At 35.9% G+C, this 21,444-nt stretch overlaps 1 protein-coding gene across 7 annotated transcripts in view; it reads left to right on the top strand.

Annotated features, from left to right (window-relative positions):
- CEP162 (centrosomal protein 162) overlaps positions 1-21,444 on the top strand; it is an 81,197-nt gene that overhangs the window by 22,565 nt on the left and 37,188 nt on the right. For all 7 annotated transcript variants that reach the window (XR_010322493.1, XR_010322492.1, XR_010322494.1 and 4 more), the window contains 11 exons: positions 566-596; positions 1,223-1,339; positions 4,117-4,311; positions 5,548-5,629; positions 8,193-8,472; positions 9,319-9,580; positions 11,021-11,157; positions 11,420-11,647; positions 12,162-12,302; positions 14,246-14,358; positions 16,381-16,486. Coding sequence is in view for 4 of the 7 variants with exons in the window: in XM_064288693.1 (XP_064144763.1) it covers positions 566-596; positions 1,223-1,339; positions 4,117-4,311; positions 5,548-5,629; positions 8,193-8,472; positions 9,319-9,580; positions 11,021-11,157; positions 11,420-11,647; positions 12,162-12,302; positions 14,246-14,358; positions 16,381-16,486 (1,692 nt within the window). In the remaining 3 variants the exon portion in view is untranslated. The remainder of the gene's footprint in view (positions 1-565; positions 597-1,222; positions 1,340-4,116; positions 4,312-5,547; positions 5,630-8,192; positions 8,473-9,318; positions 9,581-11,020; positions 11,158-11,419; positions 11,648-12,161; positions 12,303-14,245; positions 14,359-16,380; positions 16,487-21,444) is intronic.

The raw sequence follows: 21,444 nt of genomic DNA, 5'->3' as shown, positions 1-21,444 counted from the left end.
TAGAGGATATAGGTGATACTAATTAGAAAACATTCTGAGAGAACCTATAGTACTGACAATAAACTTCAGCTGTTCTGCTGCTTCTAAAAGTGTTATTTCACCAAGAATACATTTGGTAAGTTCTTGATCTTTTTGAAAATTTTGTCTCTCAAAATATAGCTGAAATAGTACAAGTTACATTTGATCTTTAATTTTGAACAAGAAGGCAAAAGTGGTTTGTGATGTTATAATGAGAGTAGCCATGTTTTTTTGGAGTTACAAAATTATGAGAAATTCTGACCAATGTAGGTGAATAGATGGCACATAACAACATAGATAGCTTTGAATAAGGCTTATTAAGGTCTAAATATATTGCTGGTAATTGCCAAGGTTCTGAAAAAACTTTTAGAAGATCTTTCAGAGCTATAGTCTCTAGTCTTGGAGAATTATTGGTGAATGAGAGTGGTGAAAGAAACTTAGCACATGTCCTCATCTTTTCAAATGATTTTCAGAGTTTTATGTCTTTTTGCATTGTGGTATTATTACATAGCTTGGTTTTAAATCATATCATTTTCTGTTACTTTAGGAAGAAGAGAAAACTGGCATGCTGGCTAATGGTAAATATTATATATATTCATATATTTAGTTGGCAAGAATGATCTGTTTAGAATTCCATTTAAGTAATTCTGAGTAATTTGCTATCTTTGTTTATAAATACACCTAAGGAATTAAAGTTCACAGCTTTTCTTAATATGTTTCTTATGCCTATCTTGAATCCATCCTGTTATATTTATGAATAATTTTTGTTGTGAGTTTTCTTAGGGTCTTTGCCTTTAAATATAAATGCACCTTAGATCTGTATAAAACACAGATATGTTTTTTTATGTATGTTTATGTTAACCTACTCTCTTGTATATAGGAAAAAGAAAATCATATATATATATATATATATATATATATGTTATCTGGAAACCTTGGTGGCATAGTGGTTAAGAGCGACAGGTGCTAACCAAAAGGTCGGCAGTTTGAATCCACCAGGTACTCCTTGGAAACTATATGGGGCAATTCTGCTCTGTCCTATAGGGTCGCTATGAGTCAGAATCAACTGCACAGCAACACACACACACAAAGTAAACATTTATCTTTGTTTTTGTATACATTGCATATGATTAAAATAATATTAGAATAAGAGTCACACAAATTTCTCTACATTCCAATTATTTTCCCCTTTATATTATTGCAGTTGTGCTGCTTGATTCATTAGACTCCATTGTAGATGTCAACCTTGATGAACAGGATAAAGCTGCAAGTAAGCCACAGGCCCCACCAGAGATGACTAATAATGAAATGACAGGAACAGGTAAAAGTGCTTCAAGAACTGGTTGTTCTCTAACTGTGTAATATTTTATGACTAACTGACTTCATATTTAGGGATTTTAGAGATACTAAGAATTTTAAATCTCACATTTTTCTACTGTAGTTTAATGATTTAAATAATCTGACCTTGCTAATGGTGGCACTTACTGCTAATGGGCCAAATAAAGTATGTTTTTAAATAAACGTTTCTTAAAAAATGAGTGAATAGTGTTGATGAAAAGTATACACTGTAGGCAAATATTAACTTTCTTTGCCTCTCCAGAGTATTCAGTTAAATTTGTCATGTGTCAGAGAAATGGGACTTCAGTCTTAACTGTGCTTTTCCACAGTTCCCTTTCTGTAGGAAAAAGCTAGGTCACATCCCCAAATTCTGAAATACATAGGGCCAACCAGATTTTTCTAAAGGTTGTAAAGGTCTGTAAAACAAAGCCTTTTCAAATTTTTTTTAAAAGCAGTGAAGCCTGTATCTCCAATTGAAATATCATATGGAAATTATATATGGTTTAAAGTGGTATTTTATCAGTATAAATATGTTTACATTTATAATATTTACTTATAAAATTAGAACAAGAATGCTTTTTTGAAATTGTTTAAATCAGCAATTATAGATACTTGTTATAGTACCACCAGATTTCCACTGTATTTGTATATTTTGTTTTTCATGTATAGGATTAAAAACAATTCTTGATTTATCACATAAATAGTTGCAAGTGGGAACCTTCTAATCAGCATGCTTTGCAGTCTCAGGATACTGGTCAACTGAACTAATCTGGATGTTTAGAAAAAAGAGCAATGGGAAATGTTAGTTTCAATGTTAAAACACTAACCAGCTCTAAAGTCTGCTTGCATTTTTTTTAATTGAAGTACAGTATAGAAAAGTTCATATATCATAATGGTGTAACTGAATAAATTTTTAAATACTGAACACACCCATGTAACCAGCAACCAGATCAAGAAACAAAACATGACCCAAACCATAGGAGTCCCCTCAGATCTCTTCTTCCTTGTCACTGCCCTTCTAGGCAGTGACTTGCTTCATCCACTTCCATTTTTGATGTAAATATAAAAGTAAAAAAATTAAAACTATAAGACATAATTTTCCCACCAAGACATGTTACTCATTTGCTTTTTAATACCTGACTGTATCTGCCATGATGAAAGCATGTGCTGAGCTGAGGTCTTAAAAGCTTGCGAGCGGCCATCTAAGATGCATCAATTAGTCCTAACCCACCTGGAGCAAAGGAGAATGAAGAACACCAAAGACACAAGGAAAATATTAGCCCAAGAGACAAAAGGGCCACATAAACCAGAGACTCTATCAGCCAGAGACTAGAGGAACTAGATGGTGCCCAGCTACAATCAATGACCGCCCTGACAGGGAACACAACAGGGAGTCCGTGACTGAGCAGGAGAAAAGTGGGGTGTAGAACTCAAATTCATGTAAAAAGACCAGACTTAATGATCTGAGACTAGAGGAACCCCATGTTACATGGCCCCTGGACTCTCTGTTAACCCAGAACTAAACCCATTCCTGAAACCAGCTCTTAAGACAAAGATTAGACTGGGTTATAAAACATAAAATAATACTCGTGAAGAGTGTGCCTTCTTAGTTCATGGAGATACAGGAGACTAAATGAGCAGCTCCTGTCCACAGGAGGGATGAGAAAGCAGAAATGGATAAGGAGCTGGTTGAATGGACACGGGAAACCTGGGGTGGAAAGGGAAAGTGTGCTGCTACATTACAGGGATTACAACTATATATAAATTTTTGTATGAGAAACTAATATAAGCGGTAAACTTTCACCTAAAGCACAATAAAAAAGAAAAACTGTTGGACTTGACCATTAGGAAGTTGATTTTATTAAAGGAGCATTAGCAGGATGTTGGAACATGTATTGGATTGCAAAGTCAGAGGAGGGCATTACATTTGAAGAGAGGCAGACTATAAAGTGTTTGATGGCACGGGGAAGCAGAGAGAGAGTAGCAGTGTGAAGGGAGAGGTAGAATCTTTGAAAGGAATAAATCAATTTGGAAAAAATTAAGAATAGTTTTATCTAATGCAGAGAGTTTGTTTAAAGATAGTAGAAAAAGAGGGCAATAACTAATGGAGTCAATTTTTTATAGTTTGCTACATCAGGATGCCACTATGTCATCTCACCTTGCTGAAAAAAATTATTGAGCCTGCTCCAATTTCATACTAGTTGGCTATAGCTACATAGTACCTGATCTTGTGTATAACTCTACCTTTATGATGTCATTGTTGTCCTACAAGAAGCCCTGGTGGCATGATGGTTAAGCACTCACCTGCTAACCAGAAGGTCAGCAGTTCGAATCTACCAGTGGCTCCATGGGAAAAAAGACCTAGCAATCTCCTCCCGTAAAGATTACAGCCTAGGAAACCCCATAGAGTAGTTCTACTCTGTCCTTTATGGTCACTGTGAGTCCAAATGGACCTGAGAGCACATAACAGCAACATTGTCTTACAGCCTTATTCACCATTCCTAACAGATTAAGGAGTGATGTTAAACCAAAACCAAACCAAAACTTGCCATCTAGTCAATTCCAACTCATAGTGACCCTATAGGACAGAGTAGAACTGCCCCATAGGGTTCCCAGGTTGCAGCTGGTGGATTCGAACTGCCAGCCTTTTGATTAGCAGCCAAGCTCTTAACCACTGGGCCGCCGGGGTGATATTAGCATTTTATATTTCTCATGCACTTGCAGTATAATTATACCTAGAGATTACATTGATTTCAACAGGTATTTCTTATGGACAAAGCAATAGTGACATTGAAGCCCTACAGCAGGCTTATCATCATATAGCCCATTCTTTGGGAGATACAGACAAACAAAGATTTGAGAATAATGCAGTAGAAAATACCAAGAACTCCGTGAAAGATCATCCTCAAGACAATGACGATGAGTCCTCAAAAAACAACTCAACTACTGAATCTGGTAAAAGCTTAATAATAAATTTACATACTATTGTTCTATTATTTGAGACCCTCTCTGAACAGTTTTTGGCGTAGCGTGATTTAAATACAGTTTACTGTGGTGATTGTTTCTCAGTCTCTGAACTATTTTAAAGGGTTTGTTCAAAATGAAACGCTGATTTCACTATAAAGTTAGAGGCAGACATGGGATAAAATTTCAGTTCCTCCTTCAATAGGCCTTGATCAAATTAAGACATCCCTTAAGTGTTTTCATATTTTTTACTCTTTTTCATGTATACATATATATAATATATGTATTTGCCATATCACACAAATAATGTGCACATTACACGTTTTTTTGCCAACTGTGCAAACCCTTCACGATATTTTTGTAAGCATGCTATGCCACACATTATATGTGTGGGCACATTATTTGTGAAAAAATACGGTATTACAGTGGTTTTTCAAATAGAGAACAGTATTTTGGGATCAACTAAATACACTTATCAAAAAAATATGTGCATATGCACACCCATGTATGTCCACATGTATATCCATATTATGTATGTTGTTATTGTTAGGTACCATTGAGACGGTTCCTGACTCTGTGTAAACAACAGAACGAAACACTTCCCAGTCCCCACAATCACTGCTGCATTTGAGCCCACTGTTGCAGCCACTGTGTCAGTCCATCTCACTGAGGATCATCCTCTGTTTCGCTGACCCTGTACTTTACCAAGGGTGGTATCCATCTTCAGGGATTGGTCCCTCCTGATAACATATCCAAAGTATGTGAGACAAAGTCTCATCATCCTGGCTTCTAAGGAGCGTTCAGTCTGTACTTCTTCCAAGACAGATTTGTTTGTTTTTCTGGCAGTCAATGGTATATTCAGCATTCTTAGCCAACGCCGTAATTCAGAGGTATCAATTCTTTTTTGGTCTTCTTTATTCATTGTCCAGTTTTTGCATAAATATGAGGTGATTGAAAATACCGTGGCTTGGATCAGGCACACCGTAGTCGTCAAAGTGATAGCTTTGCTTTTTAACACTAAAGAAGAGTAAACACACACATATTTGGTGTACATTTATCAAACAAAATATTAAAGGAAGTTAGCCTAGCACAAGTAAGTTTACGGTAGAAATGGAGTTTATTGCGTATGGAGTTTTGTTAACTATGTTGACTAGAGACACCTAGAGCTAATTATTTTAAGCACTTTATACATTTTTAGTAGCTACTTTCACTTTTTTCTCCCCTTAGATCTGCCCACAGTAGAAGAGCTGATGAAACCTATCAGAATAGATTCCTTTGGGGTCAGTGGTTTTGATTTACAACCTGTCAGGTATGAGTTTGGAATGTTATATAGCTTGTTTAGTTGGTTGAGCTTTTATTTGTTCTTATTTTGTCATTAGAAACTTGCAGAATAATTTGTTCTACATAAACATTTCCAGTGAATGGTTAATGTGTGGTATTATATCCCTGAGTGGTACAAATAGTTAATATGCTTGGCTGTAACCAAAAGGCGGGGGCTTCCAGTCTGTGCCTCAGAAGAAAGTCCTGGTGATCTGCTTCTGAAAAATCAGCCGTTGAACAGCCTGCGGAGCACAGTTCTCCTCTTGACATATGTGGTGTCATCATGAGTCAAAATCAACTTAACGTTGACGGGTACTCACTTACATGAATCTACCTATGAGTCATTGTTTTCTTCTTTTCATATTAGTCCCTACTTAATGTACCAAAATTCTCTTTTTTCTAAAAGGAAAATAAATATATGGTACTAAAAAAGTTGCTGCCATTAAGTAGTCTTAAAGCTTTTCACTGAAAAATACTATCTCTTCATCTTCAAATAGCTCAGAGACAGTTGATTCAGATGATGTGGGAGAACATGAATTTTATTTTGTATATCAGTTGTAGATTTATTTTTTTTTATAAACGAGCTCATCTAGCACTTTGTCTCAGACCAGCCATCTCTTCTCACAGGATCAGTTCTTTGGTCACAAAAGAAATAGGCTGTGTGAAAGTGCTCTAGTTCTAGGATGGTTTGTTAGAAGCATGTGGGACACTGCTGTCATCCTCCAACACAGAGTAGCAACAGAGTAGCGCATCACAAGATCTTGTCATAAGAACACTTTGCATGTATATAGCACTTACACGGCACATCCAGCGTTTCACGTGATTCTCATAACAAGTAGGACAGGGGTCTTATCCCCCTCCCCAGCTGATAAAACTGAGGTAAACCCACTTGAGTAGTGGAGCTCTCATGAGAACTAGATGATGATGGTGATAATAACAGCTGACCTTTATCACATGCTTACTCTGGGCCCGAAACTGCAAATTTCTTTGCGTACATTATCTAATTTAATCCTATAGCAACTCCATGAGGTATATTTTGTTATTATTTCATTTCATGGATAACAAAACTGAGGCTTAAAAAAGTTAAATAAATTGCCTAAGGAACATAGGCAGTCCATGTGCTTAACCATTTATATTGTCAAATCCTTCATCTACATGAAATATTTCCGTAAAATAGCTTGTCACTCTTTCATGTAGTCACTTGTTCATTATACGATAGCCTCATCGTGTAAATCCACTTGGAGTGATTTCTTGGCCTTGTTTCTACATATGTACCAGTTGAGAGGAAGGGATGAAGTGAAGCTTACACCAAAATCCGTCCACTTGAATGCCAAATCTAGTGTTTCTTCCCTGAGTTGTAGTGCTGCTATTTAGTACTTTTAAAGGACAGATTGAGCTTCCTCATCGTTGCAGTTTGGGGTTATGTTCATGTTTCTAAAGAAATTTTCTTAAACATCTTTTGTCTTTGTTGGTGTAAGTGGAACCATTTTAGTAATGTGAATTCTGAAACAGATTTTTACATTTGTGTTTAAAAACTGAGAACAAGTACATTGATATTAAATACAGAACAATAATTATAGAAATATCAGTTTTATGAACTTTAGTACCTGTATCTAAAAAACCTTTAGTAAGCTGTAGAATAAGTAACGCTAGTCTCTGTTACAGATAATCTTTGAAATACTATAGCTTAACACCATCAAAAATGTTATTTCCTGTTCACATCACTGTCCCCCATGGGTCAGCAGGAGTGGGGCTCTGCTCTACACAGTCATTTAGGGATCCAGCCTCTTCTGTCATCAACACATGGTTTCAAGGTTGTCATGCATCATCCAACCAGTCCATAAGGAAAGGAATGTTTCCTTTGGGATAGTTTCCATATTTTTATTCCCCATTTATCTAGTTGTCTGAAATGTTACATTGCACCTAAAGTATTTTTAACCCCAGGAATTATTTTATTTCAAAATCCTAATGATTTTTGTTTGTTTTTAATTTGCTAGTATATACCCAAACCAAAAAACCAAACCCAGTGCCATCGAGTCGGTTCCGACTCATAGCGACCCTACTGCTAGTATGTACTGTGATGAAATTTGTACTTTTTAGTTTTTATACTCTGTGTCTCATTGGCATAAATTGTAATTGCTTCTTAGTTTCTTTTCGAAATATGTAAAACATTTTCCCTGTCTCAAATGCATGTTGACTTCATAAGAAACTATGGATGAAAGCTATATTACAAAAAGTTGATTTAAGTTTTTTTAATTTTATTTTTTTCTTATACGAAAGCATTCTCAGCTTGTTTGGTTTGGCTTTTCTTTAAAGTATACCTGAGAGTTATCATATAATTCTTTATATTGTACTTTACTGCATTCAGATTATTTGAAATTAAAAACAATTCTGTGATACTATGCAACTGTACTTTGTTAAGCAGAATTGTAAATAATGTATTTAACATTAATAACTTAATTTGAATAGTTGTAGAAAGATGTTAAAAAAAAACTGCTGTTTGAGGGGTCACACATTATACAGGGTTCATTCTCTCCTGCTTTCTTTCGTAGCTCTAAAATACTGGCTGATAATAAAGAAACTGAATTTGTTAGCCCTTTACTTAAGACAAACTCAAATGTTAAGTTTCAAGAGCCACACCACGTGAACCAATTTTTTGACAAAAATGATGAGAATGTGGTTTTACAAAAGACAGCAAATGAAGGTATAGAAAATAGCTGTCCACGAGTAACTGCTACAGAAGAACACATAGATAAAATGTACCTTGATGTTTTGAGGAGAAAACTCTCTGTTGATCCTTCATTATTACCTCAGGATGACAAAATTAATAAAGTAAGTATCTATAATCTGAATTGATATATTGAGAAACTAAGTTATATTTAAGTATGTAAGTATTATTTATAAATTTGTCTTCTTAAGCTAGTGGGATTGATGACATACCAACCTCCACAGCAGATCCTGGATACTTATAAGTGATATGTACTATGGCATCTTCAGGTCCCCAAACTCAAGAATACCATTATAGAGTTAGCTTTCTTTTAGAAGCCTTTCTTTACGTTTTTCTTTTTCTTCAGTAAGCATAGACCAGAATTTGGTAGGATAAGAAAATAAAGTTTACTCATCATTGTAGTACTGTTGTTCAGTCTTTCCGTTAGTCTGCAAGAGTAAATGGCATTTTACATGAATGCTGTTAGCAACTATGAAGAAACATATTTCACTATTTCTTTTTCCTCTAGTCTTGATCTATTCTGCTTTATCGTTTCAGTGATCACAATATCCTATTTGTATTTAATAGTTTTTAATTATGTGTTTATCATAAGTCATCTCTAGTTTTCTTTGTGCAATACTGCAGGGTATTAATTTTTTAAAACATCTTGAGAAGTCTGGAAGGAAAAAGATAATATTTTAAGTCATTTTCAAATATGTTCCTCCATGTTCATTCTAGTAATTATACATCTGGCAGACTTATTTTGTTATTTGGCCATATTTCCTTTGTTTTAAGTTGTGCTTCAGAATACTAAAATTCTAGTGAATTAGACTTAACTTTACTGTAGTGGTTTGCCTTCTACAAAGTGCATTATTTAATGTCACTGCAGTTTTGCCAGCTGTTACATCTTCATTTACAACTATAATTGCAGTTCATTTAAATACTAACAAGTTTCTCCTTGTTGTATACAGACTTTGATATCTCAACTCAGTTTTAGAGAAGAAGGGGCTGTAATTGGTAAAGAGCTGCTGTATAAGAAGGCTAGAAGTGCACCTCCTTTACTTAAAAGAAAACCCCAGAGTGGATTATATGCATCAGTTAGGAGCTCAGGCTATGGCAAACCCAATTCACCATCCAAGACGTTTTCTACTCTTGAAAAGAAAACTTCAAAGGACATTATGAAGAACAAAAACTTGAGATCTGTTCCCACCTCAAATCAAGCTAGGAAAAAGGGTAATCGTATATTCTTTTCATAAAATTTTGATAGTGCACATGTGCCATTATTGAAAAATGACTTTAGCCCACTGAGAGAAATCAAAATTGAGAATTCAGGAAGAGGACATTCTGGTATGAAAGAACTGGCAGACTTAGCTATGGTTGGGAACAACATGCCACTCAGCTGCCAGGTCCTAAGGAGAATCACAACGTTAGTAGATCACACCCCATTCATTGGCCACATTAATAAACCCCCAGTAATTTGGGAGGTTAATGCCTTCCTTTATAATGACTTGAACAATTCCTTATGAATGTTTTAAGGAATTTATCTGGAAAGTTTATTTATATCAGATAGACCAATTAAATATGATCACAACTCTGTAAGGAAAAGTTCTCTGTGCCCAGGCCTAGGGAAAAGAATGAAAAGAAATCTTTGAGTGAACGACTCTTGGTGACTTGTTTCTTCTTTTGACTTTTCTGTATTTCTTATTACATTTTTAATGGAAAAAAATAAACTTTACATTGTAAAAATTCTCATTTTGAATAAATTATGTTAAAAATATAAATTTTGAGGTTCTTCATTTACCTCCAAGGCTGAGGCAATCAAATAATGTTTATTGAATGGTCCACTCAGGACCTGTAGTATTTGAATGTGGGCCTTAAGTTCTCATCTAAGTATTTCCCTTAAACATTCTTTATTATTAACTGAATAATATATTACCCTTAGAATTATCTCTACTGTTTTGGGGATTTACAAAGTACCTGAAAACTTGACCAGAATGTACATTAATCACGTTTTTCTGGTTTAATGTATGTTACCAGAGTACTATAGCAGTATTATTTAATATTTTAAAATCAAATTTACATTGGCTGTTATAAAATCTTCTTGCAGTTTGTATTACTTTCTTGCTATTATCGGGTCGCTATGAGTTGGAATCAACTCGATGACACTGGGTTTGGTTTGGGTTTTTTTGGTTATTGCTATTATATCTTGACATACATTGTTTAGAAAAGTTGCGCTTTGAAAGCACATTGAATCTGAACTAAAATGCTTCAGAAAGTTATCAGCTACTTTTGATCATTTGGAAATGCGTTATTATTGCTGTGAACATTTGAAAGAATAATTTATTTAAAGTAATAAAGCCTGAGGTTATCCCAGCTCACATTCTCTTTGCATTTATTTAGTTCCATGTCATTTGACAGGAGTCTTGGGTCAATTAGGCATCTGTGTCAAATTGAATAGAATGCTGATCACAGGTGGCAATTCTGAATGCACTGTCCATTTTCACAGTCAAACAGCTGTGCTTTGTTTTGAGCTCTTCATTTTATCTTAGTGTTCCCACTGTATTCATACTTATTTATTGTTACTTAATTGCTGAATATACATTCAACTTTGTTTGCATTTATGGTGCTCTCAATGAGTTTTTTGATGAGTTATCTATTGCTTACAATATTTAGAAATCTTATCTGGAACAAAAGTCATTAAGCCTGCAGCTTTGGGCACACCAGCTCCCAAAACTGAAAGTTGCCTGGCTGCTACTCCTGAGAAGTCTGAAGATCCTATACAAATTGATTCCTGTGTTCAGTTTCCGAATGTAGGTATTGAATTTCAAATAAATATTTGTAATGTTTTTATGTTCTAAAATCATATTTAAATGAAATTATAAATAATGAAATATAAAAAATACATGAAATTTCTCTTCCCTCAAGAGTGATATTCTAGTCACCCTTATAAACATTTATTGCCTCTCTTATATAATAGTATGTCATTTTTGTTTGTGTGTTTTTTTCCTAACAACCTGTATTTTAATATTACATGTAAATCTGCCATAATGAGGAAATGCCTTCCCTTAAAAGGATTCCTTAGGATACTCTGGTGGGAACAAGGAGACAGAATTACTTATGTTTAGAAGAGTTCAGGAAGCAGAGGAAAAATGGAGGGGTGCACAAGTCCTAATTGAGCAAATTAAAGTCACATTCTCAGATAAAGAAAGAGAGCTGGAAAATAAGATGGAAGAACTAAAGAAACAACAGGAAAAAGAACTCTTCAAATTAAATCAAGACAATTATATTCTTCAAGCAAAGGTACTACACAATCTTTCATTGATTGAAAAAGAATCTGTACTCCCTGCTAAATTCATTGTCATCCTTCTATTCCTGGAGTTGTTTGACTTGACATACTTGCTGTATAAAATAGAGACTTGATTCTGACAGTACTGCCTTGCAGGACAGCCTAAATTGAAGCCTGGGGTGGGGGGCAGGGTCTAAATTTAAATTGGCTCATTTTAATCCTTTTCTTCTGTTAGCAGTCCTTTTTAAAACAAATCTTAGTTCTTTGTGACCTTCAAAGAAAACAAAGTTTCAGAAAGAATTGTAGAAGGTCTAGACTCAGAGAATGACAGTGTTAGTATTTCTGAGTTACATCCCTAAACGAACCATCAGTACAAAACATCACTATACTGATTAACTGTAATTGGTGTTAGATGAAATTCCAGTGTGGCAAATATTATAAGACAACACCTTGAGTTTTCTTTTCTTCCTCACTTCTCACTTCTTCCTTTTCTTCCCCAAATAAAACAATTTCTGCATTTTCTCAAAGTTAAGTAGCCTTGAAGAAGCAAACAAAAAACAAAGATGGCTACATTTTGGAGAAATAACTGATCCTGTCACTGAAGAAAAACTGAAGCAAATCCAAAAAGAAATACAGGAACAAGAGACACTTCTTCAAGGATATCAACAGGTGTGTTAATTCTTCACTGCATTGTGAGCTTGTTCCTGAGATCCTGAGGATTATAAAAATGAATGTTATTAAAATGTTTCTTTTTGTTTTATGGGAAATGGAAATTCTGGCAAGAAGAAATAATAATTTAACTAGTTTACACATTTCTCATAGGCAGAATTAAAGTCATTAAAAGCATGGATTCTGGAATCAAAGAATCTTTGCTCCTTCACCTACTGTGCAGCCTTGGGCAAATCAGTTCACCTCTCTAAGACAGTTTCCTTATCCATGAAATGTGAATATCAATAATAATAAAAAATACCTCCGTCTTAAGGTGGTTGTGAAATTAATATAAGACAGAGGAAACCAACCTCTTAGCAAGTGCCTGGCACACAGTAACTAATCAATGAATATTGCCTGTTATTATGTTTAATAGCCATGTTCCTTTGAAACTGTCCTAGTTTTCTAAAATGCCTTTTAATAGATAATATTAGCTACCTTTAATATTATATTCAGGACTATGAATCTGAAATCAATTGCTAGTGCCCTGGCAGTGAAAAAAAATTGAACTGAGTGTGAGAAAATCTGTGTCCTACAGAAGGTAGGCACTTGTGATGTGTGGCAATCTCGGTAATGCTGACTTGACAGACAGCCAGGACAGGTTTAGTGGTCTGCAGCATGAGATTTCATCTTAGTTCCTCGCCTCCCAGCCCAAACTCCTTGTTTCTTGCTTCCCTCCCCTTCTCCTTCTCTCTCATTACAGTTCTCTCTTTTGACAACCATAGCCTAAGCATTGAGCCTGTTAGTGACAAGTATTATCACTCAGTAACATCTAGGGAAAGCATTGCCACATCAGTAACTATGACATTTGCTATAAATGAAAGAGTACTGCAGTACTTGCAGGATACTCATAGTGCCCTAGAGTTAGTGAAAACTTTCAAAACTTGGCCTGCTGTTCTGATCTTGCCATGTAGAGTGAGTGTTTTTAAAAGGAGTATTCCATAGACCCATAAGTGTGCCAACCTCTTCCGGCAAAGGTAATACAAAATTTATGTATGTAAATATTTTTCTGAGGGTTCATTAACTCTGCGGATATTTAAGCACAAACTTTGTGCTAGGCACTATGCCAGACGTGGGTCAGATAGTCCATAGTTTTCATTAGATCCTCAAAGGTCCTTGGTTTCAGCACATTTAAAGAGATTAATGAGCCAAGTAATTAGCACATGATCCAGCTGATTATTCTCTTTCTATTACAGTATAAAGCCTCTTTTAGATTAACCATTAACATTATTTAAACAACAATCACTTCATTTTTACATATTAACATAAACAGAAAATATTGTTAGGAGTCATTAAAGAGATACCTTCTCCCTCTGATCTCAACTGTTTGAGTTACTCTTTAGCTCAGGCCTCACAGTGAAATGGGTCTGGTCAGTCTCTGCCTTAACTGGCAGAAACACCTTTAAGGCAGGCTTCAGAAACAGGCATGAGCATTCATTGCTGCTAAATCTAGTTACCTCACCACTAGAAGAAGCCAGCCTTATAGAATGTCTCTCCAGCCATAATTTTTCTCTCTCAAGCCAAACACAAAAAAGAGGGTGCGAACGGTCTCACTGGGCCCTTCCGCCCTGGCCTGTGCAGTCAGGATGTGGTTATTCCTGCAGCTGGTCACCCATTTACTCCTGTGCAGTCCAGTGCATTATACTGACATTAGGATCTTGCTTTGGGAATTTTTACAATTTTTTTTTTTCAAGCAAGCATTTTGAACATTTTGGCAAGAGTCATTTTTACGTGCCAAGTTTTCTCTTGAGATAATACAATGTGTTTGAAAAGATTTTCTTTGCTTAAATACTGAAGAAATTTATAAGATCTTTAAGATGTTTAAAGGACTTACCTGTTGCGATATTATAATATGTAAATACAACTGACTTTTAACCAAAATGTAATTTTCTATTTTTAAACAGGAAAATGAAAGATTGTATAATCAAGTGAAAGAGCTCCAAGAACAAAACAAGAAAAATGAGGAGCGAATGTTCAAGGAAAACCAGAGTTTGTCCAGCGAGTTAGCTTCCTTAAAGTGAGTCTTTTTTAAATTCTTAAAATCAAATATATTTAGAATTATTCTAAGCATTTATTGTTATATTAATAATGACACATTTTCTCTTAGAATTAAAAACATTTGTACACTGATGTACAGTTTTACAGCTTGAATTTTTAATATTCAGTGAATTTTTCTTTTGGCATTAAATGACTAATACATACTTTAAAATTTTTGGCTTGCTCATATTTAAGTTCGACATGACTTTCAGAAAACCGGGTATACAGTATTCCTCTCGACTGGACATTAAGCCTGGTATACTTGAGCATTTCCTAAGAAGCCAGGTGATTAACATCAGTTAAAAGTAATATCACTTACTGGCTTAGGTCAGGTTGCCTAGAAGCAGAAGCTGAGGCAGGGATCCTTGTTGAAGAGAATCACTGGAAGTCTACTCTCAGAAGCAGGGGAGCAAGAGACTCAAGATAGGGCAAGGGAAAGCTAGGCGAGAAAGTGGTCGCAGCTAGGGACTGGCTTCTTTCTGCTCCCATGAGGAGGCTCTGGAGACAGGATTGCACTATAAGGTTGGTCCCCACTTGAGGCAAGGGCAACGTTTTGTACGCTAAGCCCGTCAGTCCTGGCTGAGATGTGCCCCATGAAGGGTGTGGAGGGTATTTTCCTGGACTAGGAGGTAAGGGTTCCTGTTTGGCTGAGGGCATTTCTCCAGAGAAATGAAAACCCGTGAGTTGTTATGACCCAGCTCTTGCTGCAGCAGAAGAATGGGACACCAGCACCTACTTAGGAATCACGGCTCGTATTTCAGAGGTGTTTTGGATGTTAATGTCTGCAACTTTAACATATTAAGTGAAGTAAAAAAGCAGAGCTCACAAACACAGACAAGCTAGGGTACTATCTTCTTTTAGAAAATGACTAAATATGCGTCATTCTACGTGAACACCTAATTACTGGTAGGAATGCTATCAGGAGAAGTTTCTTTGACTGTGAATGTCATCGTATTTATTCACATAATTCTTTAGGAGCTAAGAGGCAGGGCTGCCACTAGCCCATACTGATCTTTCATGCGAAATAGAAAAAGGCACACCATCTGGCAGACACAGCCAGCAGGTACAGCAGAGGGCACCTTTGCGGAAATTAGAAAAAGCCCCTTTCTCCAGCTAGGTGGTGCCCCATTGAGCATGATAATCTGCACGTTCCTGGTACGTGAAAGCATTTACATCTGCTTTCTTTCCAGACACTTCAGTGAAGTATTTTCAAATATCACGTCTTATACCACCTAGCTGTTAAAAGAGAGTATCTGTCCTAGGATCCAAAACTGTATCTCTAAATGAAATTTTAACAATGAAAGAAATGATTTCTTTAGCACATTTGGGTTAGATGATCTTATATGGGTTCCTAAACTCCTTATATAATGTCTCTGTGGAAAAAACGACAACAAAAAGAAGAGCACTGGTGGCGCAGTGTTTAGCTCTCAGCTGCTCACTGGCAGTTCAGACCCAACCAGTAGCTCTGCAAGAAAAAGGCTTGGTATTCTGCTCTCCTGGAGATTACTGCCTAGAAAACCATATGGGGCAGTTCTACTCTGTCACATGGGGTCACTCAGTTGAAATCAACTCAGCAGCACCTAACAACAACAATGTCCAAGTAGTAGACCATGTCTGTTTTTAGTCTATTAGTGTCCATGTGTAAGACTGGCAAAGAAAAAACAAGGGCGGGGGTCTATGGTGATGTGATAAGGGGTATACAACACCGCAGGACATTTTCTAGGACATTATTTTTTCCTCTGAGAATTGGGAGGAAATACTTTTATATTATAAATTAACCAGTACATTATTTTTCTTAGGCTTTCTAGTCTTTTAGTCTAAACATATACATTTCTGTTAAAGTATACTTCCCTTTCAGTATTTTAACCTTTAGAGTAAATTTTTTTATCTTCAATAACACATAGTTTCAGTGTCCATTAGAGTTTTTAATTTTTAAGAAATGAATATTTTATATTAAAAGCAGTACGTTGTAAAAACATCTTTTGTTTTCAAAATAAATCAGAGAACAAATGCATGAAAGTCGTTTCCTGTCTCGAGTAGTTGAAGACTCAGAGCCCACCAGAAACCAGAGTTTTACAGAACTGTTAGCAGAACTCCGAATGGCACAGGTAAGTTGCATAAGGATTTTAACTATTAAGGATAGTAAAGATTATTATAAAATCCCCATGTATGTGAAACATCCGTTTTTGTAATTTGTGAATACTGTCTGTTTTTAAATTTCATGCCATTTGAAGATTAAGATGAAATATCTATGATTATAATCCAGCGTATATATGCATATGATCTTAATGTAGCATATTAATTAGTATAATAGTTATCATATGTATAGTGACCTTAATATAGAGGAAACCATGTAATGCTGGTTTTAGATGGCATCCTCTTTATAATTCAACATGTCATTAGGAATTTCTTACTGGAGCTATATAGGAATCATAACCTCATTTAGGGTATGTGTATTTCAAGTAAATTCTTCATTAGGAGGTGTTCAGCTACAATAGGAAAAAAATCCGAGGCAATTATTCACCTTAAAAAGTTGGTTGGATTTATACCTGTCTTCCTTAGTGGTCTGTGCACTTCTGGGGGGCAGAGAGAGTCTGTGTCTTACAAATATATGTATATCCCAGCCAACACAAAGGTGTAATGTAATAGCTGCTCCATAACTTATTAACATTTTATATTTAATGATAAAGAGTTTGGCCTAGAATTTTCTAAAGCAGTATTTATTAGTCAGGGAATTTTTGGATTTTGTGGCAGGTTAATTCTGTTTTAAGTATGATTTTTATCATTGCTGTTCTCAGGAGCTATGTGCTTATAACCAAAAAAAAAACCAAACACATTGGTGTCGAATCGATTCCGACTCATAGTCATAGCAACCTTATAGGACAGAGTAGAACTTCCCCATAGGGTTTCCAAGGAGCACCTGGTGGATTTGAACCGTCGACCTTTTGGTTAGCAGCCACAGCATTTAACCACTATACCACCAGGGTTTCTTATGTGCTGATAGCACTCACCAATCCTTGTTCTCTGCCACGTTTTCAAATATGCCCTGTGGAGGGCACTTACTTTAAAAAACGGTAGCACTAAAGTAAAAAACCCTTCTAATCTATTTGAATAACTATGTAAATTAGAAAAATTCCAATTGCATACTACTTTTTAATAATAAATTTATTACAAAAAGTTGGTTACATAAATTGAGACATACCATAATTTAACAACTGATGTATAAAAGATTTGGTAGTATGTAAAATGCAGCTTCACATATGACTCTGTTAGAGAACTGTCTTTGAATGTGTGTTTTGTGTATATGCATAGAATGATTAGGTAGGTAGGTAGGTAGAAAGAAGGGAGGGGGAAAAGGGAAAGAAGGAAGGAAAAAAAAGACCGAGCCCCCATATCAATGGGTCTCAAAAATTAGCAAGTTAAAACAGAAATTAATACAGCTAAAGTTTTTGAAGGCTTAGAAGAACATGATAAGGGCCCTTCCATTAGCTTCCTTTGAAGCCTGTTATTAGTGACCTTTTAAAAGTACTGTTTTGGACATGTATTTCTAGAAAATAGGAAATTTGAAAATTCCTATTAAAAACTCCTAAAAATGCTGGATAAAATATAATAAACATCTCATAAATGCATAACCAAGCTCTCAAGAAAGTATGGGAAATCTCTAGGGACAGAAATGTAGAGGGGATGAAAACCTAGTGTTAAGTGTCTGTTCCTCAGGCTCCCAGTTCAGCAACCAAGGGGCTTAGGCTTTAACAGTGAAGTGGAGACAGGACACCAGAACTTCAAAGGACCATGTCCTTAAATGTTAAGAAAGTTTGTCTGCCTTCAGTTGCTCTCTGAGTAGAAAGGGAAAAAGCCTCCTCTGCTTGGTGTCATGATTTACTGGTTCTTCAATATAAATGATACCTCTGCCACTTTTGAGTTTTAGGATTTGAATTGACACAACCTGTATAAGGGCTGATCATGCTCAAACTGAATAAATAACAAACAGTAGTCCCGAGTCAGTGATAACCTCTAGAAGAAACAAATGCACAACAACTTCTGGAGGTTTATGCCCTTAACCCAGCTCACACGGTATTCCCGCAGATAAGATCCCACTGACTAAGTGTTCACAACGCAGAATTATAAAACCCCAAGAAGCAATGCACCATGAGCAGGCATCAGAAGGTATAACAAACAGCAAGATTAGAGCCCCTATAGAATTATTGAATAGGGAAAATAAAGAGGCTCAAAATGGTTAAAGATATAAATAAATGAGAGGAAATTGCAAAAAGAACAAATTATCAAAAACATACTAGAAAAATTCAGAGGAAAAAAAAATACTGCCCTTGAAATAAAATATTCTACTAATTAAAAAATCAGTGAAATAATTAAATAGATGTTGATGGTGGTGGAGTTAGGTGTCGTCGAATCAGTTCCAACTCATAGTGACCCTGTGTACAACAGAACGAAACACTGCCCAGTCCCACAGCATCCTAACAATCGTTGCTACATTGGAGCCCCTTGTTGCAGCCCCTCTGTCAGTCCGTCTCATTGAGGGTCTGCCTCTACTTCACTAAGCATGCTATCCTTCTTATTAAACAGATGATCATACACAAATCAGAAAAAAAATTAGTAAACTGGAATATAGATCCAAGGAACTTACCCAGTGTGATACAGAAAAATAGAGAAATGAGAAATATCAAAAATATTAAGAAATATGAGGTGTTCTAATATATATTTAAATATTTAAAAAGTTAATAACTGAGAACCTTCTAGAAATGATCAAAGAGATAAATTCCCAGATTCAGGAAGCATAGTAGATCCTGAGCAGGATAAATAATAAAAACACCAGTTTCATTGTGGTGAAACTGCCAAAGACAGGGAAAATTTTAAATCATGAAAAAGAAATGTGTTAGTTTAAGATAATACAATTATTTGGAGATTTGTATATTTGTGTAAATACTGGAAAAAGGAGTATAGATATACCTATATTTTCATTCACTTTGGTATTTTGATTTTAAGTAGTTTAGAGCAAAATCGGCCATGCTGGAATAAATCTGTAATACAATATTCATATCAAGTAGACTTATATATCATCTAATTTGTACCTAGTTGATTAATACCAATTAGTGTATTCTTAAAATATTACATGGCTCTTTATAAAGTATGGATGGAAACATGATAAAAGCTAAGATCCTGAAATGTTTCCTTTTAGTATCAAGGTGGGTAAGAGAAAGGTGCTTACTGCAGTGCAGTCAGTCTTTATCAGGCACGTACCAGGTAGCAGGCAGTCTTCCAAGCACTGGACATAGAGACATCAATAAGACAGACATGGACCTTGCTAACTAAGAACGTATATTCTAGCAATAAGTAAACAAATGGAATACTTACAGATAGTAGTAAGTGATTTGAAGAAAATTTTAAAAAGAGAATAATGTTGAGAAGTGGAAGCAGCATTCGGTAGCGTGGTCAGGGAAACTCTGAGAAAATGCTTGAGAGCTGAAGAGAAGAAGCCAACCATGTAAAGATCTAGCCTTCCAGCCAGTGGGAAGAGCAAATGCAAAAGCCCTGAGGCAGAAACAGGCTTGTTACCTTACAGGATCAGAGGGCTCTGTGGCGGAAATGAGTAAATAAGGATGAGAGCGGTAGAAGATAAGGCCAGAGAGGCAGGCAGAATGTCTCTGAATGTCTGCATGATAACTTAAAAGGAGACCAAAGTAGTTGCTAGCCAAAAACCCTAAGGCCCGTAGGATCGATATGAGGCATACTAGCCTTGTCTGTCCCTGGAGATATACAGGCACAGAGTGGACATCCATCCCGGCACTCCTTGGATGACTGAACTCAAGATGTTTAAAGTTCCTTTCAGTTCTCAAATTCTATAATGCCATGCAGTAGCCATTGCTAGGAAGCATTCCTAAATTGTTTGGCCTAATTAGACAAGAGGTATTTGCGGAAAGATTATCTAAACATTCAAAAACATAAACTCAGTACTGTCCTGAAAAGAGATCTACAGAAGATCACACAGAATTGAATGATGAAATAATGCAGTTAAATATGTGATGCTTTGAGAAACAAAGATTATATAATGCTTTACGAATGAAATTATTTTCAAGACTGAATTTTAAATTGTAAGATGGTATACTGAATGTGTAAGAATTTCTTTTATTTTAAAACTAACTATACCAAGTGTACTGCCATGAGTCCAAGAGCTTCTTCAGCAGTTAGGAGTTCAGTTCAGCATAACGTTTATTGAGTACCTGCCATGTGCGTAAAGCCATAAAGTAAACAGGTAGTTATAAACCACAGTCTATGCCCCTATAGAGCTTTCAGCATAATAAAGAGAACAGGCATGTAAATAAACAAATGAGTGCCATAAAAAAACAGAAAGTAAATGCCATATGCCATACTCGAAGTACAGTGGAAGTTTGTGAGAGCACAGAGGAAGGGATTTATCGGGAGTAACCTCATTTGAACAAAGGTTTGAAGGATAAGTATGACTTTGTCAAGCAGAGTAATGGGGGCACAGTGCTCCAAGGTTTTGAGAATAACATAGAATGCAGGGCATATTGAGAATTTATTTATTTAACATATTTTTGTGTGCCAAATATTTTTATGCATACTTTGATACAAGGATTAACAAAATTAATTCCCTGCTTTCAAATAAATGTATGTCAGGTGGTGAAGAGTGCTGTGAGAAGAAAATGAAGCAGTGTGACTGGGGGCCCGGATGGTGTGAGGGGTACGGTGGTGAGGGAAGGCCTTCCTGATGAAGTGAAGGAGCAAGCCACGTGGCTCTCTGGGGGCAGAGCACTACAGGCAGAAGAGACAGGAAATGTAAACACCTTAAGGTAGCAGTGTACTTAGCATGTTCGAAGAACAGCAAGGAGGTCTCTATGGCTAGGATGGAGGGAGAGACGAGATGATTTGTAATAGTTGGCGTCAGAGGGGTGGACAAAGGCCAGGTTCTATACACTCTGAAAGTAAGGTCTTTAAGTTTTATTTTTAGAGGAATGGGGGGTGTCAGAGTTTAAAACAGAAGAGTGATATTAACTGTACTAAAACAATTCCTCTAGCTACTGTGAGG

Source organism: Loxodonta africana, chromosome 1 (assembly GCF_030014295.1).
Source record: "Loxodonta africana isolate mLoxAfr1 chromosome 1, mLoxAfr1.hap2, whole genome shotgun sequence".
NCBI lineage: Eukaryota > Metazoa > Chordata > Mammalia > Proboscidea > Elephantidae > Loxodonta > Loxodonta africana.
The sequence above is the reverse complement of the archived record's forward strand: the minus strand, read 5'-3'. Positions and strand labels throughout refer to the sequence as shown.